The following is a 23,477-nucleotide window of genomic DNA, read 5'->3' on the forward strand; positions in this document are numbered from 1 at the left end:
TCTTTGATTGAAGGTCGGTGACTCTGTGGCTCTGTGACCCAGTGACCCTTGAATGTTTTGCCCTGTGACTCCTTGTCTGTGACTATTTGACTCTTTGTACTTTAGTGGCTGTGACTCAGTGGCTCTTTGCCTCTTTTGCTCTGTGACTGATACTCTGCGAATATTTCACTCTGACACTGGACTTGATTCTACAAATGGTTTCAACAGTGAGATGTATTAATGTTGTATGAAGCCATGAACAACACTATCCCACTCATACCTGCAATTTCAATCTATTTGCCACTAGGGTTGCAACGATTCACCCAGACCTCGATTAGATTCGATTTTTGATATTGAACCCTCGATTTGATCATTTTCGATTCGATTCTACATACAAGTAAAAACATCCGATTTCATTTAACTCTCTGAGGGGACTTTTTTAGCCTGAATTTAATCGTCAACTTGGCGATGTCTACTAACAATAATTTTCACTGGATAATTACCCCGGTGTCAACCAATCTAGTTTCGCCTTATTTCAGCGCTCGAAACTGCTCAAGTTGGAGTCAAAATTATGTTCTGGCTGTGTGGAAATAATTTAAATAGGTGTTCAAATATCGAATCAAAATACTGATAATGGTTATCGAAAATTGAACCTAACGTGTCAGATTCGATTTTCGATGAATCAAACCGAATCGTTGAAGCCCTATTTGCCATGTTTACTTCAGACTCGTACCACCTGTACCAGATGACCAACTCTGTCCACAAGAGCTGCTGTGTGTGTGTGTACTACCAGATAGGGATGCAGGACACACGGTCTAACATCCTGCTGGAACTACTGAAACAAATCATCGGAGAACCAGCATTTGACACACTCCGTACCAAGGAACAGTTAGGTAGAGCTTATCCACCATGACTGATCACGGCAGACTATATAGATAACTGACTCTTAACCTTTTTGTTCACTATTGATGACCCACTAAGTGACCTTTATTTGATATGTAATGTGGTAAAGCTGTTCTTCATTCAGTTAGTGAACATATTTTATCATTGTGACAGAATGTCTCAACAGCATGTCATATACCTTCGTAACAACAGAGGGGCGGGTGTGGCCTAGTGGTTAAAGCATTCACTTGTCACGCCGAAGGCCCAGGTTCAATTCCCCACATGGGTACAATGTGTGAAGCCCATTCTGGTGTCCCCACCGTGATATTGCTGAATATTGCTTAAAACGGCGTAAACTCAACTCACTCACTCACTCACTGATAACAACAGAGTCTGGTTAAGACACCTTAATATCTCCTCATGGTATATAGAAACAATATTTAATTCTTTTTTTTCAGTTCAGATTTCTGTTATTTCTTAAGTACTGCTGATGATTCACTCACTCACTTTGCAGGGTACATAGTGTGGACTCGGGTCCGGCGTTGCTATGGAGCTCAGGGGCTGAGGGTTCTTGTACAGTCTGACAAGTCCACCCAGTTTGTTGAAAGTAGGATCGAAGCCTTCCTTCATTCCATGGATGTAAGATATGCTCTTAAGATCCTTTAACCATCTCATCCATGTAAGATATGCTATAAAGATCCTTTAACCATCTCATCCATGTAAGATATGCTATAAAGATCCTTTAATCATCTCATCCATGTAAGATATGCTATAAAGATCCTTTAATCATCTCATCCATGTAAGATATGCTATAAAGATCCTTTAATCATCTCATCCATGTAAGATATGCTATAAAGATCCTTTAATCATCTCATCCATCATCCATGTAAGATATGCTATAAAGATCCTTTAATCATCTCATCCATGTAAGATATGCTATAAAGATCCTTTAATCATCTCATCCATGTAAGATATGCTATTAAGATCCTTTAATCATCTCATCCATGTAAGATATGCTATAAATCATCTCATCCTTTTCCATGTAAGATATGCTATAAAGATCCTTTCTCATCTCATCCATGTAAGATATGCTAAAGATATGCTAAGATAAAGATCCTTTAATCATCTCATCCATGTAAGATATGCTATAAAGATCCTTTAACCATCTCATCCATGTAAGATATGCTATAAAGATCCTTTAATCATCTCATCCATGTAAGATATGCTATTAAGATCCTTTAATCATCTCATCCATGTAAGATATGCTAATCATCTCATCCATGTAAGATCCTTTAATCATCTCATCCATGTAAGATATGCTATTAAGATCCTTTAATCATCTCATCCATGTAAGATATGCTATAAAGATCCTTTAATCATCTCATCTCATAAAGATCCTATTGTAAGATATCATTCATGTAAGATATGCTATAAAGATCCTTTAATCATCTCATCCATGTAAGATATGCTCTAAAGATCCTTTAACCATCTCATCCATGTAAGATATGCTATAAAGATCCTTTAATCATCTCATCCATGTAAGATATGCTATTAAGATCCTTTAGTCATCTCATCCATGTAAGATATGATATAAAGATCCTTTAATCATCTCATCCATGTAAGATATGCTATTAAGATCCTTTAATCATCTCATCCATGTAAGATATGCTATTAAGATCCATCCTTCATTCCCAGGATAAAAGAAAGTAAAATCTATTCTGCAATTACAAATAAAAACATGTGTGAAGTAGTGAATGAATCTTAAATGGAAATTCTAAAAGACCTTTATCCCTGGTGTTGTAATCATACAATCTGTAAGACCTTGAATATCTGGTATTGTAACTATACAATCTGTAACCTCCTAATATCATAAATCACTGGATTGTCTAATTCAGACTGAAATATAAAGGCCCACTGTCATATAGCTGGAATATTGCTGAGAGTAAGATTATACAACGCGCATAGACGCGACGCCTACGCGACGCGCACGCACGCGACGCGACGCGACGTGCGACGCACACGCGACGCGACGCACTTTTACGCGACGCGACACGATGCGACGCGACGCTGATGCGACGCACACGCGACGGACGGACACACACACACACGCACACACACACACACACACACACACACACACACACACACACACACACACACACACACACACACACACGGACACAGGAGAAAGTGAAATATTTAGTGCATGATTTATGAGATCTCTCATTGTTTCAGAGTTACATTCAAGACATGAGTGAGGAGGACTTCAAGAATCATGTAACAGCTCTTTCAACCCGGAGGCTGGAGAAACCGAAAAGGATGAGATCTCAAAACTCTGACTACCTCAGTGAGATTGAAGATCAAGTATACAGCTTTGACAGAGGTTAGACATGATCTTTGGACCTAATCTCACAAAATGTCAAAATACCATGTGTGAAGACAAATGTCAAAATATAACTTTGTGTGAAAACAAATGTCAAAATACTATGTGTGTCTTGCTTTTCAAAAACAAATGTCAAAATACTATGTGTGAAGACAAATGTCAAAATCAGCATCGATCAACGAGTTGTGACATGTGTCAAGTAACCAAACAATCCCGCTTAGTCACCTCTTTACGACAAGCATCTGAAGATCAATTCTAACCCGGATCTTCACGGGTACAGTTATGCCAACAGAGATATCTTTAAGTGTAAAAAGTCCATGGATGGTAGCATTAGGATGTCTCACACAGAGAGAATGTTTGTATCCACCATCAAATCATTGCATTTACATTGCATATACTAATGTTTGTTGATATAAGTATTTATTTTGATGATATACATCAAGTTATATTTAATGTTTGAATGCAGAAAACCTGCTGCAAATATTATAGATTAGTTCATGAAGTAACATTGTGTATCAAAACTTCTTCACAATTCAACATACTGTCAAACCATCTATACTGTAGCTGAAGTCATATGCTACAAGTTTACACACAGCTTCCAGAACTGTAAATATAGAGTGAGTCTAAATATAAGGCACAACTGCACTCCAAACAAAACCCCCACTGTACAGTGTTATACTTTTTGAACACTGTTGCAAATGAATAACACTGCCACATCACAAAGAAATTCACATGTTTTAGGATTCTGTACAAATATTTTGATATTTTTGTACACATCAATAAGGCCAGACCAATTGTATTTCTTGTTTTATGGCTCCGCCGTTCGTATTTTTTCAAGAATAAGGAAAAAAATAAAAATTAAATTTCCCCTCTCTAAAAATAAAATCCTAATGTAAATGTGATATAAGTGAAGTACTCTCGAAATCAGGAGTATTTCACTGGTGATTATTAAAAAAAAAATTCCTCCTGCCTTTAGGTTTTTTGGGGACAAAAATCAGTAAAACAAGAAATAAAATAGGTCTTTCCCAATGTAAATAATTCCCTTTCAGACATTTTATTGTTTATTAATTTATTAACCAATCAGTACCAAAAGATAACTGAAACAGAAAAAGAGAAGAGTTTTAGCAAAATATTTTTGAGCCAACTTATTTATGCATCATCCCATTGTACATTGTTGCAAATTAGAGCTGTTTGGATGAAACTATTCATTATCCGACAGCACAAGAATCAAGAGCATTAATCAGAGCCCAGTTAATGCAATGGTTGATGTTCTCCTGTACCTTTGCTATAAATGTAATCCAATGCTGTACGAAGAGGCTGAACGAGGCAATGGTTATCATGTTTGGATTCCCCAAAGAATGTAACACCCTGTGAAGGGCATGTGCAAAAAGTAAAGGTGTTTGATAGTAAAGAAAAGGGTGGGTGCAGTGTTTGCCCTTGGCCTAAATATTTAGGAGTCACCATGAGAGGGAGTCATGGACATGTTTTAGGGAGTCAACTTCAGTTTGGAACTTTCATCAAGAAATTAACTGTGATTGTTTAATAGCGACAAAAAACAAGGTCAGACAGGTCAGGTATTTAATCTGCACTGAGAAGTTAACTGGCAAACAATTAACTAAGTAGTTTTAAACAACAGCAAATTACAATATGTACTCAAACTTAACTAAGGGTCCAATAGCATTTCGTCAACAATGATGCAACCTTCTAAATTCACTGAGTATTTGAGATAATTTGTGCATCAAATACGCAGGTTTTCTGCATCCTGGGCCGACACTGTGGGAGATGGCAGGCAGTTTATGAAAAACAATGAAATATGAAAATGAAAAACATATTTTTTCACGAAGATAAACATGTTTTCACATATTTTCTTTTCGCCTTGAAATACATTCTGAAGGTGAATCTGTTGCTAGGCAGCCAAAATGAGTCAGTTAATGTGTTAGACACATGCTTGTAAAGTACCTAAGGTGAGACCACATGTATCACACAAAGAAGCACATGTGATACATCTCACCTTAGGCAAGTGGGTTTGTTCAAAAGTGCCTCTGTTCATCCAGCAGAAAAAATGGGTACCCAGTGGGATATAGTCATGTGACTTATTATTATTATTATTATTATTATTATTATGTTTGTGTGAATGTTTAAGGTAACATAATTCTATAAGGGAACTCTCAAGTCTGTTTATATCAAGAGCTGACAATTTGATAAGTATGACTGATGGAGATGAGGATGGAATTGGAATGGAGGTGATTGTTTCAATAAATATATCCTCTGGGGTTTGTAAAACAAAATAAGTTCCCTGAAAAAAAAACATACTTAATTTCCATAGTGATTCTGGGCAGAGTGAATCCCAAGTACCCCTGTCTTTCTCCCCATGTTGATACTGCTTGTTTCCCTGTGATGGTGCCACTCTTGTTATGACCCGTGAAGATCCGGGTTAGAATTGGTCTTCAGTAACCCATGCCTGTCGTAAGAGGCGACTAACGGAATTGGGTGGTCAGGCTCACTGACTGGGTTGACACATGTCATCGTATCCCAACTACGTAGATCGATGCTGATGATGTTGATCACTGGATTGTTTGGTCCAGACTTGATTATTTACAGACCGCCGCCATATAGCTGGAATATTGCTGAGTGCGGAGTTAAACAACAAACCAGCCAACCAATCAGCCAGCCACACTTGTTATGAGAGATAACTCTGTGCCCTGATGATATGTATTGTTGTTCATGCTCTCGACCACTGGTTTGCCAGGTAGAAATTTGATTATCTGCAGTCTACTAAGATAAAGGTGTTTTCTTTTGACTTTACTGATCCTTCAACCAAGTTCTGATGGAATCAAACATCTGTCACTTTGCCCAGTCTTCATTCATATCTTTTTGTTCCAGAGATATTTTAATTTTCTGTGCATGGTTTCAGATAATATTGAGGTGACTCATCTGAAAACCCTCACAAGGAGTGACCTTCATGCATTCTTCAAGGTGAGTTGGGTCATTTGGCACAGGAGTTACAAGCAAATCAAACTCGAACAACATGAAATGTCTCATACCAGAACGTCTACCATCTGCTGGGCGTGGGGGTAGCCTAATGAACCTCTACCATCTTCGAATCACATGGGTAAATGTTTTTTCTACTTGCCCCTGCTGATTTGCTGGAATAAAATAAAAGTCAGTCAGTCAGTATAATGAAATTTTCAACTTGCACTGTCTTAAACATGTAATCTCCTATAATTAATACTTAATACTTGTACACATTTTCATTTCTGGCTTTATCCTAAGACAAGGATATTTCTGTTAAAGTGTTTGTACAATGTGAAGCCCATTTCTGATGTTCCCCGCTGTGACATAGCTGCAATATTGCTAAAAGTGGCTTAAAGCCTTATTCACTCAATCACTCACACTCACTCACTCAAGAGCAGGTGAGTACAACCTTATCACTGGTTCAAAGTGGCTTTGGGCTGGACCTGGGTAGCCTAGAGGTTAAAGCGTTGGCTCTCACGCTGAAGACCATTTTCGATTCCCCACATGGGCACAATGTGTGAAGCCTATTTCTGGTGTCCCCCTTATTCATATTGCTGGAATATTGCTAAAAGCGCTTTGAAAACTCAACTCACTCAGTCAGTCAGTCAAAGTGGCTTTGGTTCGATCCCCCAGACCGCGTCATACCAAAAGAGCGTTAAAATATGGTACTTGTTGGTCCCTGCCTGGCGCTCGGTATTAGTGGGTACAACAAGGATTGGTCGGCTCGGAGTCAGTATAATGTGTCTGAGTGGGGTATTCATGCTTCACTGCGGCATGGTATCTCAGTGGGCTAGCACTATAAAACCAGCTTCAGTCTGGGCTAGTACAAACAGCCACACATACACACACACATGCATGCACAACGTCATATGAGCGAAATATATTCTCAAGCACGACGTTAAACCCAATTTCACCTCACCTCACCTCAAAGTGGCTTCAAACCCCAATCACTCACTCATTCACATACTGGCTGACTAACATGTGTGATTATGTTTGTATCTTGAAGTGCTTACATTGCTATATCGTCCTCACCCTGAGTTACACACTGGTGTTACAGGAACATATAGCCCACGCTGCCCCACACAGGAGGAAGTTGTCCGTACACGTGATATCCACAGCAGAGCAGGACTCCACAGACTGTGTCCAGGACATGGAGGTAGAGAGCAACTCTCCGAGCCACCAGGTAAACAAGTGTACTGCATTCTTGCAATCTGTGTCCTGTAATCTATTACCTTGTGGTATTCTCGGCTAGGTTACGTCCCTAGATACTGTGGTTCTCGTGAGAGCAGAAGAAAAGTGGGCTGAATGATTACAAACCATATATTTTCCTGGTCCCACTACAGAACTTATAGGGGGCAGTGGGGTAGCCTAGTGGTTAAAGCGTTCGCTCGTCACGTGGGACACCCTGGTTCAATTTAACTTGGGTACAATGTGTGAAGCCCATTTCTGGTGTCCCCCAACGTGATATTGCTGGAATATTGCTAAAAGCGGCATAAAACCGTACTCACTCACTCACTACAGTACTTACAGTACTGTGTGAAGTAGCTGGAATAGTGCCATTAAACAACATTCTCTCACTCCGTAGTTTTTGTACAAAATATCATTCTTGAAAACATATCAGGTCTTCAGACTATCAGTAGTGCAATGCTAATTTACATGTTAAAAGGTCACCCTGATTCTAACTGTAGTTGTTAGTCTAATGTTACCATGTATGTTGATCATGATGGCGGCCATTTTATTGTGCAACCACTGGTTTCTTTACCATGAACCATATTTGGTACACAATATAGCTATGCTGTGATATGCCAGTGTACAATAGTTAACTGCAAGTTCTGATCTCACAGCCCATTCACTCAACATTTCTCCCTCTCTTGTCATGCAAACAAACAAGTTGTGTTCATTGTAAAAGGGAATTACAGGAACGAGTCAAGCTATGCAGGCCAAATTGTTTTCATTTATTGAATATTCTTGGTCAATATGTCAAGATGCTGCAAAATATAACATAAGGATGGGTACACTTTGACCTGATGCTATTTTCCTAATATATATTATAATAAATGTTAATAATGTTAAAAAACAAATTTTTAATCAGAGAATTTTGAAAGTTTTAACATTTGCAAACATTCAGTGCATAATAAAATGTTTATTATCTTAGTAAAAACAACATTCATATATGAAATGTTTGAAATAGTTCTAACATATAGTTGTCAGTTAATCAATATTATGTAAACTACATTAATTTGTTGACTTTTCCAATGCTTTTCTTAATCCAGCCTATTGTTGTGGACAATGTGTCCAACTTCAAGCGGACACTGGCTGTCTATCCCCGGCTCAAACCAGCTCTGGACGTGACCAACCAAACCAACCTCAACCTCTCCAGCACTTCCTAACATGGGATAGAAATCAAGATATTTCAGGGCAGGATTTGATTGTGATTGGTTTTGAATTGTTTGATAATTTATTGGGCATTTTCAACTGCTGCTGTTGGGACAAAATTACTGCTGTTACCATGTTGCCTGAGTCTTTGCTGAGTGCAAAGATGAAAATATTTAACAGAACGGCCATGGGACTATAACTGTAAATCTCAGGTGTCTTGTTGAACACCAGTCGGGAGCTACTCCACTAATAAGGACGGAAACGTCCCTGTTTTAACAACTTTTAGGAACAGTTCCACAATGAGATCATAGTAATTATTATTGCTATTGTATGTTAAAGTATGGATTTAATGATAACTTTAATGGTAAAATCAGTCGTAGTACAGCACCGGCCCCCATTCCACCAGGTCATGTTAGTGCTACAACTATTGCAGTTGTTTGTTAAAGTATGGGACTTACGATAATCTTAGCGTCAAAATCAATTGTGGTACTGTCCAGGGCCCCATCCACAAGTAATTGCACAGCTACAGCTATATCTATATTGTTTTAGGGTATGGGCATAATGATAACATTAGCACTAAGATCATTATAAAACAGCTCTGTTAACAAAACTCATGGTGCTAAGATGGCTTTGTGGCGCCATTTGTGGAGCCAATGTTGTCTGGGCACAATCTTGAGAACACAGTATTGTCAGTCTGTAGAGTCGGTCAGTTGGGCTTATACCCATTTTTAACCTCACCCAGTTTTGGCTGTGTCCCAGAATTAATTTTGGTCCCTCTGGGGCTATTTCCCTCCCTAAACAAATGACAAATGAATAAATTGAGCCCAAAAGGGCTTTTTTGGCTGCATGACAAATTCTTCAACAACCATGGTTCCCGAATGATTAGCAGCAGTATGTCTGTGATGTTTATTCTATGAAGAATCTGGTACTCAGAAAATACCCACCTATAAAAAGCCAGGATGTATATGTCCTTGGGTGAAGTGATATTTTATATGTTTGTTTTTATTTGTTCATTTTACAATCAAGGAGCCACGACTTGTGACCTTTTTTATCATATGTGCTGATATGGTGTGGGGTGCTCTGTGGTGCCTATTATACTGATGGTGTTATGGATGAATGCTTCTCACCAATCCTTTATCTCTTTGGGGTGCTCTATAGACTATACTGATGGTAAAAAGTTATGCAACACAATTATTTTTAACCAGATGAATGTCTTGTGAACTTCATCACCAATCCTTTATTCTCTTTGGGGTGCTCTCATAGACTGAGAGAATGGAACAAGTAAAATTGTCTCCCTTTGCCTCTACCTGGATCCCCTGGTTGTTAGTTTGATACCTTCTTTTTCATTATGTGGGTTGATAGTGATCATGTATGGTGGGTGGGTGTTTTTTATCTATCTGCCAGTGTGTACTTATGATAACAAAATTTGCTTTTAGGCTAAGGGTGGCCCCAGGGACTAAGTGGACAGAAACTGTGTAGACAGTTGTGTCCCTTACCTACTTTCAGGATGTGCTGGTATTTCACAAAGTTGTAACCCGTATCTCTTTGCTGCGTCCTGTATAAACTGATTGCAGTCATCATGGTGATGGAACATGTCTTTTAGAAAGGATCATAAAATATGAAAATCAGTTCATCCTTTCCCCATGTATTGTGATGGTTGTTGTATAACAAGGTGTGCAGAAAGTTTTCATAGCCTTCTCAAATTTTAAGTCTTGAATCAGGGACTACACTGCATTTCTTAACACTATTTGATCACTGGATTGTCTGGTCCAGACTTGATTATTTACAGACCGCTGCCATATAGCTGAGTGCGGCGTAAAACTAAACTCACTCACTCACTCTTAACACTATTTAGAAAGACGTACTGTTATCAGCTACACAAAGTTTCACAAATCATAGAACTCTGACTGCAGTAACCATGGGAACAACAATCATCACAGCTATCATTGCTACCAAATTGTCCCTTAGACATGTAATAAGTATGCTTATGTGTGTTGTAGGGGGGGATGAGTGTCAGAGTACCTGCCTTTCCTATCTCTACATAAGAACCAGGTCTCAAGGAAATATTTCAGAGTTTAGAAATTTAGATCCTTATGTATCATTTGATTTTATGAAATTTGTGTCACTTGATTGATTTTACAATTGTTTTTCTTGTATAAAGTAACACACCACCGTCAATTGGATACCATGACTTTTAGATGACAATAACTACTGTGATCACTGACCTTGACAACATCCTCAGATTGAGGGGCGGAGGGGTAGCCTAGTGGTTAAAGCGTTCGCTCATCACACCGAAGACCCGGGTTCGGTTCCCCACATGGGTACAATGTGTGAAGCCCATTTCTGGTGTCCCCTGCTGTGATATTGCTGGAATATTGTTACAAGCGGCGTAAAACTGAGCTCACTCACTCACTCCTCAGATTGATATCATGTTTCTGGCAGGTTCATCTCACCCAACTGATACTGTTGTTCACTTATGGTGTATCCACTGATCTTAAATGATATAAACACATAAATATTCCAGAAACTCTACATAGTGAAACTTCAGAATGCTTCCTTCCAGTCCCGGTAGATTGTCTTGATTGTTTTTAGGACAGATAACCTTTGGTATCTGCTACACTATGTGTGAAGCCCATTTCTGGTGTCCACTTCTATGATATTGCTGTAATATTGCTAACAAGAGCGTAAAAGTAAACTCACTAACTCACTCACTGTATAATATAAATTGTATTTGCTACATGTTAAACCTACTTGCAGACTGAAGCATGGGTTTGTTGAACATATGCTGTGGAACATGGTCATCATGTTAGTTCTTAGTCAACCATACTCACAGTGATGGTTGATTTTCACAGGATACAAAACTGATGATTTTACCATATACTTTCATGTCATTTCATCAAAACCCTTATAGTTAATTTTATTTTTATATTTCAATAAAATTTTAAGAACCAGCACTTTTATTGTGTTTTGTTTTAGCTTGACAGATGATATGGTGAATTGTTTGTCATTGATCCTTTATCCCATACTATCTAAGGGATGTTAGGATGTTATTGTTAAAACATTCCCCTGAGTTTGTGGTTCAAAAGGTAAGACCTCAAAGTTGTAAAACCTCAAGTTTGAGGTTTTTCCATTCTACCTGCGTTTAACAGCAGCGTTTAACAAACTTATGAACCTTCAAAATGCAAGAATTTCTAGAAAAGAAACTGAATGAATATCTTTTATGGAAACAATACCATTTGATGATAGCAGGAGACGACAGCATGCAGAGGAATGAAGTATGAAGTGATTGACACTTAACACCTGCGTCAGTGAATGAGTGAGTGAGTTAATATTTAACGTCACATCGGCTATATCTCAGCCATATCGTGACGACCTGCGTCAGTAGCTGATGAGGCATCCTGTCGATAACAATGTCATATGTTAGCTTATAAATTTGATTCACCTTATGGACATTTTCACATAAAAAAGTGTTACTTTTTAACCAGTGTAAAAATCAACATTAGAATCATATTTAAAGGTTGCATGTAAAAGACCCCTGAAAAGAAAAGGGTCCATGTAAAAGACCCAATTCCCGTTAAGAATTGGTTTTCAGCAACCCATGTTTGTCGGAAGAGGCGACTAATGGGATCGGTGGTCAGGATCGCTGACTCCAATATTTACATACAGCCGCCATATAGCTAGAATATTGCTGAGTGTGGTGAAAACTAAACCCACTCACTCACTCACTTAGACGTCTTTAAGAATGCTACCCTTGTACAGCTATGGTTAACCAGGTTTATTGACACCCCACACCCCGTCCAAACCCACCCACCCCCTCTAAAAGTGGAATAACCAAACCTCTTTATTGATTATAGTCACAACTGCGCTTTTTCAGTAACCAGCTTGCTTCTCGTGAACCAGATAATTCTAGATTTGATCACATATATAGCAGTGAAATGTAACGGTGTACATGCTTGTCAACACATGCATGTTAATACCGTTCCCTTGTCCTCAGCGACTCGGAATTATGAACGACCTTGTCCCAAAATAGTGTCTTATTTCTGAAGAAGTCGTTTAATGAACTGGTTAATGCTCATATCACAACAGAAGCCTTGCGTGACTGAGTCCTTGGCGAACTAATGCTTCATTTGTGTACCTCTCATATCATTCCATCACTCATAGAGCTTCGCTGAAACTCCAGCTGTCATCACTGTTCAGGCAAACCTGGAATATTCGGAAACATTAAACCAGCATACCTGCCAAATCTCACGGCATTGGCTTGAGACTCACGCTTTCATTACCCGTGTCACGCTCTCACGACAAAACTAATAAAAACTGGGTTCATATGAAAATCAAAATAAATATACGTTACAAATCACACAAATAAGTCTGAACAGAGCGTTTTCAGTGACTTTTCTGAGAAGGGAATTTGCAACTGTGCGTTGGTTTCAGGACCCGAGTGGAACTGCTGCCCTTGGATCCCGACATCTCAAGGTTTTTTCTCTCTTGGAGTTGATGCTCTGAATCAGAATTCACACAACCCTGTCCCCGTAAAGCTTTGGAAGGGTGTTTTATGAAACAACGTTTAAGCATATACCAAGGACCCGTAAGTTTGTTTTGATCGTTGACTATAATGACGTTGTACAAACCCAGAGAGAGCCAAAGAAATAAATAAGATTTGAAAGTCAGAAGTAGGTATCTTAGATTTTGGAAATAGCTTAGGATCCTGTCTGACACCACTTGCCGCAAGAACACAAGATGTGCTTTTATTTGAATGAGAAAAGGCCTTTTTTGAGTTACGAAAATATGTTTTTCTTTTCAAAAGTTACAATCTGGAACCGATGTTTGAAAAAGTAACCAAAAGAAACATTCTAAACCGTAATCTATTTGAGGTGTTTTTGACGCAGTTCAGAAAGAATATACATTTGAATTCTAGTGAAATGCACTACGAAACATTGGAAAAAGCTGTAGCGCAAATATGTTCTGTGAGCAAAACACTGCCCTAAATTACTTTGAACGTTAAAAGTGTGGTTGTGATAAGGACAAAAACAAGGTTGTGAGCTATTCCACTTGTAGATGGTTCAGGTGTGGAAATGTGGATGTATTTATATTAAATCTTAACACATTCAAATAGGTCTACACTTTCCTGCTTTTGTCTGGAGTAGGTGGCACAGTCACCCATGGCGCTGCAAGTCGCCTCGCCGAGGAGTGTTCGTTTAGAATGACAGGAAACTCAGCAGGTGTAACAATTTAATGTAAGAGATTCTGTCAGGTACCTAAAATAAGGTACCTAGTGTAGGCAAAGTGATAAGAGTTTATATGTGTAATCGTGCCCAAAAATGTGGCGCTTTGCTCACAAAAGCAGTGGCTCCCTTGCTCAAACTCGGTTATCTGCAGCATCTAATAGTTTGAATATTGCTGACCGTGGCATTTAGGAGCCATCAAGGACAAATGACCATTGACCAGTGTATTAAAATTAGTATCAAGGGTTCGAATGTTTCGGATATCAGTGCTGTTTCACCACGGTAACAACCCCATAAGGGAGTGAGTCCGGTGAGTGAGTGAGTGAGTGAGGGTGGGAGCTGAACCCGGACCTTCAGTGTAACCCCCCAAATACCTGTATCACTTCAGGCTGTCCTTCCACAGCAGTGCGGTGGGGGTAGACTCGTGGTTAAAGCGTTCACTCGTCACGCCGAAGACCCGGGTTCGTTTCCTCACATGGGTGCATTGTGATAAGCCCATTTCTGGTGTACCTCGCTTTGATATTGCTTGAATATTGCTAAAAGCGGCGTAAAACTAAACCCACTCGCTATTCCTCTGTAAAGCTTCTATGGGGAGAGGGCATGCGACGTGTGTAGCATGGCAACCTGATAGTCTGATGATGGCCGCGTGAATGACAGGATTCAACAAGGACCATGGGGCATGCAAGGTTCATGTATAGTGAAAGGGACACTACAAACATATGTTACCTGTCGCCCTATGTTGAACCCTCATGCCGCCGAGGGGCGGTGGGGTAGCCTAGTTGTTAAATCGAGCACATATGTGACGCAAGTTTCAAATGTTATGACGAATATAGAGATTTTTTCTGGGTTACATCTTCTTTTATTCTTGAGTACAACATTTCAGGGCTTAACATAGAGATTTTTTCTGGGTTACATCTTTTTATTCTCGAGTACAACGTTTCAGGGCTTGTTCTGGCCCCATCATCAGGTAAAACTGAACAGTAACTGTTAACTCTGGCCGTGACGTCACAATGCTTATGACGTCACAATGCTATGACGACGCAATACATGTGGTGGTCAATAGATACAGATGACATGGCTAATCGAATACATGTTATTATGAATATATAAGATGTCGTTTACTGCAAAATTAATGGATCAATTTAGAACTGTTCAGATACTTATACAAAATTGTTGATTGATTTAGAAATGTACAGAGACGTATTTATAAATGTATAGAATGTAAAGTAGTAGCAGTGTATACATAGAAATTATGCTTTATACATGGGAACAGTGACGAGGGTAGGGTATTGTCTTATTGTTTTATGTACCATGCATTTGGGAGGTAGACACCCTTGATCCCATGTTTATTGCTGGTTTTGTGCGTTTGATGAAGATAGCTTCAATCAACTTGCGTTTCCGCCAGTCACTGATGTTTTTTGCGAGGACTTCAGTTTCCCAGTCAATTTCATGATCGGGATTATTCATAATGTGTTCGGAAACTGTAGATTTCAGATCTGATTTGTCCACTGAAGTTTTGTGTTCTTTCACACGTGTAGCTACTGGTCTGCCTGTCTCACCAATGTAGATGTCACCACAGTCACATTTCAATTTATACACACAGCCTTTAGGGTTGGAGATAGCGTGATTGCACCCCCTTACCATTTGCATGTAGCAAAGTTTTAAAATAAAAGAATAAAAAGAAGATGTAACCCAGAAAAAATCTCTATGTTCATCAAATATCATCTTCTAAAATGCCAATCGAGCATCTATTTCAGGGCTTGTTCTGGACCCATCATCAGGTAAAACTGAACAGTAACTGTTAACTCTGCCCGTGACGTCACAATGCTATGACGACGCAATACACGTGGATGTCAATAGATACAGCTAACATGGCTAATAGAATACATGTTATAATGAATACATAAAATGTCGATACTTAATTATACAAAATTGTTGATTGATTTAGAAATGTACAGAGACTTATTTATAAATGTATAGAATGTAACTGACTGACTGAGTTTAGTTTTACGCCGCTTTTAGCAATATTCCAGCAATATCACGGCGGGGGGACACCAGAAATGGGCTTAACACATTGTGCCCATGTGGGGAATCGAACCCGGATCCTCGGCGTGACGAGCCAACGCTTTAACCACTAGGCTACCCCACCGCCCCGTATAGAATGTAAAGTAATAGCAGTGCATACATAGAAAATATGGTTTATACATGGTTTATACATGGGAACAGTGCCAAGGGTAGGGTATTGTTATTGTTTTATGTACCATGCATTTGTTAACTGTTTCTATTGGCATCCACATGCATTGCGTCGTCATAGCATTGTGACGTCATAAGCATTGTGACGTCACGGGCAGAGTTAACAGTTACTGTTCAGTTTTTACCTGATGATGGGGCCAGAACTCAAGAATAAAAGAATAAAAGAAGATGTAACCCAGAAAAAATCTCCATGTTCATCAAATAGCATTTTCTAAAATGCCAATCAAGCATCTAAATGTTATGACGTTCGTACAGTCCATACATTGAAGTATGTAACCGAGTGTGATAGACATGACAACACCGTAGTGGCTGACGTCAGAAATCGGAAAACGTGCTGTATGCCCTGCGATAGGTTTCCTGTGAACAGAACCCATCCTGTCGGACTTGAAGTAGAGAGAGAAAAGGAGAGAGTTTAAGCTTACCTGTCCAGAAATCTGGAACTACGACTCGCTGTTCAAAGCGACCACAAACCCAACAAACTCACTGACATCATCGACAAGAAATACACGAAAATGAAACAGGTGATTTCATGTTTACTCACAATTTTATTATTCTTTAAACTTTCCATCTCCACAAGTACAGAGTAATTCGGTTGATGTACGGAACATAATTGGACATGAACGCAAAATAAGCAAATCCTTCCAATAAAATATCGCAGCAGATGTACGACCCGTATATTAACTGATATGGTTGAGCCAAGAAGATGTGTGTGACCATGCTCGTATCTTAGTCCATACTGAAACAAAAATAGCATTGGACATCATGCAAGGATTCAGTTCAATTCTCATACCAGATGATTCTTATTTTGCTTACTTTAAGTGGTTTTTTTTGGAAATTATAACGAAAAAAGCATTCCTTATTTGGAATTATTCTTCAAGACTTGAATATACTGAATATGTTCACGTCTGTGTCAGTGGAAAATTTTATGAAACGAACAGTATGGATTTAATTAATGGCTAATTAAAGTACAATTACAAGTTATGTTTAATTTTAGTTTGTTCCTTGTTAACGTTGCATAATATTCCTGGATTATGAAGGGGTCTACAAATTATCGAGTTTGGACCAGTCTATCCGGTGATTGACCATCAGATCATCAGATCTACGCGATTGTCATTGGGATACGATGACATGTCAACCAAGTCAGCGAGCCTGCCACTGGTCGCCTCGTACAACACGCATCTTGACGGGTTCGTTTAATTAATATTTAATTGATTTAATACATTTGGTTATATCTAAAAATGGAATAATTAATATATAAATTAAACCTACTTCATTTCACAAATAAAGTGCAGTTCCTGTTTGCATGGTATCTCATCCCAGATGAACTTCGGCTTGGGAGTGACAGCGAGGCAATGACCATGAACTTTCATCATGGCTTCCGGTTCTTCCCTCTTCCAGTTCCGGTAGCCAACCCGCCTACCGCTCGTCATCCAAACCCATTGGTTCTCATTCACGATGTCCGTGGCGCCTATCCACAAAGAGCCTGCAGAAATTTCATCTGAAATCACAGGAAATTACATAACATTTCGTTTGACACAGAAACGTATATTTAACGTGAAAAGGTGAAGTATTCCACGCATACTATCTTGGAAGCATAACACATGATCAACTAGTTCATTCAATGTATTTTTCGAGTTTTTTATTCTCAAGACAAGCAAAAGAAAGTCATGGTTATTTTCTTTCTTGAAATTCCTACGGCCATTTAAAGGCACGCGGATCTAGAGTAATTCCCCTGCTTTTGTTGCTTTTGTTATTGGTTTTCTCCCACCACTCAAGTCAAAACATTGATCACACAACAGTCTCGTTTCCTGCTGACTGGGTTCCGTCCTATTGCGCAACTTAGTACAATAACCAGTCCAGAATTTTGAGACCAACTCATTCAACTGGATATGTAAATTTTAATCAGTATTATTTGATACATATAATCACTTGTATATTGCAACACTATGCTCCTTCTAATCCTTGCAAACACGTCGTGCAGCGTGCTCTGTCGTACAGCGTGCTCTGACAAACGGAAATCTGGAAATCGTGGCAATCTCAAAACGAGGCTCGGCCGCTAGAAAAGTTTGGCGGTCTGGTGCGGACTTGATATTATATCAATCACATTGTACGTTACAAAAATACACTTAATAAGCGCAAAGAACACAAAATAGGTGCAACCAGTGAGCCAGATGAATTGTGAATCAGTATACGACCTCTTCAAACAGGGGCAGTCCGTGACATCTTAGTTAAACCTCGACATAAGCTATAGAAATACGATTTTTTTTAAACTTTAAACTTAAAATTAATTTGTAAATACCATTTTCTTATGAAACAAGGAATTGGAATTTAGTGTAACTATAGTTGATGGTAGTGTCTCTTTTCACTTTCACACGAAAAAATTCGGATCGCCTGAACAGTAGGTCATTGTCTGAACTGGTTAATGAGACTCATGTTTCGGTTTGCCCGGATGATATGCCAGCATAAAGGGCGTACCCTTACATTGATCAACAAAGTTGAGATACAGTTTCGTCTTGGACTTAAACATAAACACTCTTACTTTGTTCGTATAGCTGATTTGAAACATTCTACAAATTGCTTTGTGCAATGCTGAGCCTTGAAGTAATTGATTTCATAGTTTTATGTTTTGTTGAATTTCCTTATATATGGCTTAATATAACTATATGTTTTGTTGAATTTCCTTATATATGGCTTAATATAACTATATGTTTTGTTGAATTTCCTTATATATGGCTTAATATAACTATATGTTTTGTTGAATTTCCTTATATATGGCTTAATATAACTATATGTTTTGTTGAATTTCCTTATATATGGCTTAATATAACTATATGTTTTGTTGAATTTCCTTGTTTTGTTGATATATATGGCTTAATATAACTATATGTTTTGTTGAATTTCCTTATATATGGCTTAATATAACTATATGTTTTGTTGAATTTTTGTTGAATTTCCTTATATATGGCTTAATATAACTATATGTTTTGTTGAATTTCCTTATATATGGCTTAATATAACTATATGTTTTGTTGAATTTCCTTATATATGGCTTAATATAACTATATGTTTTGTTGAATTTCCTTATATATGGCTTAATATAACTATATGTTTTGTTGAATTTCCTTATATATGGCTTAATATAACTATATGTTTTGGTCAGTCTGTAAACAATGTGAAATAACGAACACTTATGATGACATGAACAGAACCTAATACGAATAAAACAAAATCTAGTCAAACGCACTGTCAGCAAAGTCGAGTCTCTCGAGAATGAACTGTTCTTCCCAGGGCGAGTCTATTTCCAGCAGGTGCGCATCCATGACGTCACACATCACCTGTAGCGACAAATATATATATGCTTGATATCAAGTAGCTTGAAGAGGTACAACACTTGAATGAATAGGTCAACAGGTTGGGTTTGGTGGTACCTGTTCTCTACATGATACCTGCTCCAGCTATTACAGACTGTGAAACATTAAACTGCTAGGTATTTTCAAGTTGACTTTTGCCTGTCTTCAGGATGCCAGTACTCGTCAGAGGCATCGTTCGCTTGTACCTCAAACGAAAAGCATCCCTACAGCGTCAGTTCGAAGCAAATGTCATGTTTTAATAGCAAATCTCAGCCACTTATATTGCGCTCATGGTCATTTATATATGTTTCTTAATAAAATATTGTCATACTTATATTGGCATTAATGTATGTTTCAAATATATAGATAATAATAATGTAAGTTAAAATACTCTAAGCTAGGGAATGTTTTCCAAATTCCGAAACAAGCAAGCTCAAACGAAGAAACATGAATATTGATGCCATGATGTGAATGGTTCACCAATGACTTCAAACAACGTCTGATTCAAATCCAATAATTTTCTTACGCAGTCCATCCCCGTTCTGGCAACACATTTAAGAGATTTCTTTGAAAAACCAAACCAATATTCATCCGCTAAACAAAGAGGACAGGGCATCAGCTGTGTTGACAAGAGTGTTATCTGCCCGGCAGTAGTTTTGCTTTTGGTGCAGACAAATCCAGTTGTCAACATTTACAAAGCAAACGGCAAACATCTTACAACTGTAACGCGCTATTAATAAAGAAGAAAACTATAAAGGGGTATTCGGAGGCTGGGAAATATGATGACACATATTCAGAAGCTACTTGAAACATTTTCACAATAATATTCAAGGGATTACTAATTTGCCTCGAGGAGAGATTTTTTGATTACTTCAGTGATTGTTATTGTGAATGCGTAATCATACAACTCACAACATGTATTTGTTCGGTGTGGGATAGGCAGCGTGACAATGTGAGATTACGTGTATTTAAAACACAATGTCCTATTGACGTTTCTTGTCAACTAGACAATTCTACATAAAGGTAGCTTTGCTGTATTTATTAAACGCTTAAACCAAGACCACAAACGTCTATTGTTTTGTTTTACATGACGTTGTATGTTCATACAATATGCGAGTTGCAGCACGAATACTTTAATACAATGTCTGTGTTTAGCAGTAATGGGAGAGGGTCAGACACAGGTACACACAGACACAGAGAGACACACTTACGCAGACACACGCGCACAGACACAGTCACAGAGACACAAAGACACACACAGAGAGACACGAATATACAGTCACAGAAACACACACACTGACACAGAGACACACAGACACATGCACAGAGTCACAGAAACACACACACTAACACAGAGACACAGACACAGAGTCACAGAAACACACACACTGACACAGAGAGAGACACACAGTCACAGAAACACACACGCTGACACAGAGACACAAACACAGACACAGAGTCACAGAAACACACACACTGACACAGAGAGAGACACACAGTCACAGAAACACACACACTGACACAGAGAGACACACAGACACATACACAGTCACAGAAACACACACACTGTCACAGAGAGACACACAGACAGTCACAGAAACACACACACAGACACATACACAGAGTCACAGAAACACACACACTGTCACAGAGAGACACAGACAGTCACAGAAACACACACACTGACACAGAGAGACACACAGACATACAGTCACAGAAACACACACACTGACACATACACAGGCACGCACACACACGAACACAGAGAAACACATGCACAGACGCGCACACAGATGGGGATGTTTGCTTCACGGATTTAATGTGTGGTTCTCCAGGTTATAGATAATTCAGTGGTGATTGCAATAACCATGAATGCGACATTAAACCCCATTTCACTGAAGAGCAGGGCGAAGCTTTGCACTGCATTGTCCATCCAACGGTGGTTATATCGTGAAAAATGTCCACAGATCAAAGTTCTAAAATGATAATGAGTGATTTAGGTTTTACGCCGCTTTTAGCAATATTCCAGCAATATCACGGCGGGTGACATCAGAAATGGGCTTCACACATTGTACCCATGTGGGAAATCAAACCCGAGTATTCGGCGTGACGAGCGAACGCCTTAACCACTAAGCCAACCCACCGCCCCTAAAATGATAATGACTTAGTCTAGTTACTGATGATAGCGTGTTTTTAACAAAAATACATTTATTTTAAAATCTTTAGATGGCACTCAAGCCTGTATTATCAAGATGCCGGCATTCCTACAGCAAATAATCCAGTCTGGACCAGACATAGCCGTGATGAACATCATGAACATCGACCTACACAATTGGGAACCGATGACATGCACGTGTCAGCCAGGTCAGCGACCCTGACCATCCGATCCCGTTAGTCGCTTCTTACGACAAGCATGGATTACTGAAGACCAATTCTAACTCTGAACTTCACGGGTAGAAGTTCAACTTGAGATTAATATAGTGTGTAATTGTTTTACGTTACCTTTGCTTCTGGCCACGAAGCTTGCCAATTTACGAACTTGTAACAGGTGTTGCCATTGGCGATGAAGCCGTTCGGACATCTCACGTTGAAGCAGTCTGGAACATGGTCACAGAAAGGTGAGTCAGTGGGTGAGTGAGTAGGTGAGTATGGTTTAAGGCACTTTGGGCAATATCCCAGCAATACCACTGCGGGGGACACCAGAAATGGGCTTCACACATTGTACCCATGTGGGGAATCAAACCCGGGTCTTTGGCGTGATTACACGTAACAGTTTTCAAGAATCTAGCTGATTCCTGGTCGACGATGACGATAATCCCTTCATACTTCCACACTTCTGAGTGCGTTGGACTATGAAAACATTGGTGAAAGATGTGAAGAAGGATTCAGCCATAAGAACATACTATAAAGCGTGTTTGTGAAAAATAAAAAAAGCCAACGTCATTAATAACCACACAAAAATGGCACCTACTGAAATTACAAAACATAAAGCACAATTCATCACAACACAAATAACATATCCTTCGTATGGGTCAACAGTAGACTAATTAATAATTAATACAAAATCATTTATATAGCGCCTAGTATCCATCTGACTAGTTGCTCACTGGACGCTGTAATCAGAATCTAATTATTATTACCCCGGATAACCCAAGCTGCCTGTGAAGTGCTGGAAGGTTAATAGTCACATGACTTATCTCACCGGGTACCCATTTCCTGCTGGGTAACAGAGGCAATTTTGAACAAACAGCTTGCCTAAGGTGAGACCACATGTATCACATGTGCTTCGTTGTGGAGCAGGACTGATGTCCGAGAAACTCTCAGGAGTCAAGCTGCTAAACAGAGTCACCCATCCAAAACTCTCCTCTCTCAACGTTGCTTAACTTCAACTGATTTGTGACCTGAGCTCAATGCACTGGACCACACACCACTAGCGTGAGAGGTAGCGTCAAGGTGACGTTTTTGATCCCTCACAATATGGGGTTAATACTTACATGCCTGCACAAGGAGCATGAGAAAAACGATGATGTTCAGTTTAGCATCCATCCTTCCCAAAAATTAGTCTCACTCTTCCAGTCAGTTTATGTCAAACATTTTAAAACAATGTAATCCCCTTTTACCCCCGCTACCACGTGACAACCTGGATTAGCAATCACGTGATGCGAGGTTACTCTAAGAAAACACGGGATATCCCAGTCCGGTATTCCCATGGCAACGATATTAATAAGTTGGCTTAAAGGCAACCATCAGGCAAGAGTTTTGTGCCTGACCGAGAGGTCAAAATTCAGATGAATGAAATACACGTGGTTTACGTATAGAGGATATGTCTATATCTAATTTAAATGAAATTTTTGTTCCAAGTTGACAACCTTACATGTTGTCGTAAAATAGTTCTGAAGGTCTGTATCGTGCCGATCGTGCCAGGCGGTAAAGAGTCGCAAACGGCTTGTGTAAATGATAACTGAGAATTTTCCTTTTATGTTTTTCACACAGATGATCTATAACAACAGGACGACA

At 39.0% G+C, this 23,477-nt stretch overlaps 2 protein-coding genes across 2 annotated transcripts in view; one reads left to right on the forward strand and one right to left on the reverse strand.

Annotated features, from left to right (window-relative positions):
• The window catches only part of LOC124259345 (insulin-degrading enzyme-like), a 38,818-nt gene extending 29,078 nt beyond the window's left edge, over positions 1–9,740 (forward strand). Inside the window, 6 exon segments of the mRNA XM_046693471.1 lie at positions 705–872; positions 1,376–1,500; positions 3,097–3,244; positions 6,159–6,220; positions 7,317–7,442; positions 8,533–9,740. Coding sequence (XP_046549427.1) covers positions 705–872; positions 1,376–1,500; positions 3,097–3,244; positions 6,159–6,220; positions 7,317–7,442; positions 8,533–8,649 — 746 coding nt within the window. The 3' untranslated portion in view covers positions 8,650–9,740.
• Positions 9,741–16,836: 7,096 nt separating this feature from the next.
• Positions 16,837–23,006, reverse strand: LOC124259508 (perlucin-like). Its single transcript, XM_046693640.1, has 5 exons — positions 22,955–23,006; positions 21,963–22,057; positions 19,355–19,445; positions 17,380–17,608; positions 16,837–16,846 (listed from the first exon to the last, which is right to left on the reverse strand). The coding sequence occupies exons 1-5, from the start codon at positions 23,004–23,006 to the stop codon at positions 16,837–16,839; spliced, it is 477 nt and encodes a 158-aa protein (XP_046549596.1).
• Positions 23,007–23,477: the final 471 nt, after the last annotated feature.

This window comes from Haliotis rubra, unplaced genomic scaffold, assembly GCF_003918875.1.
Source record: "Haliotis rubra isolate DU_JTF1 unplaced genomic scaffold, ASM391887v1 Scf118, whole genome shotgun sequence".
NCBI lineage: Eukaryota > Metazoa > Mollusca > Gastropoda > Lepetellida > Haliotidae > Haliotis > Haliotis rubra.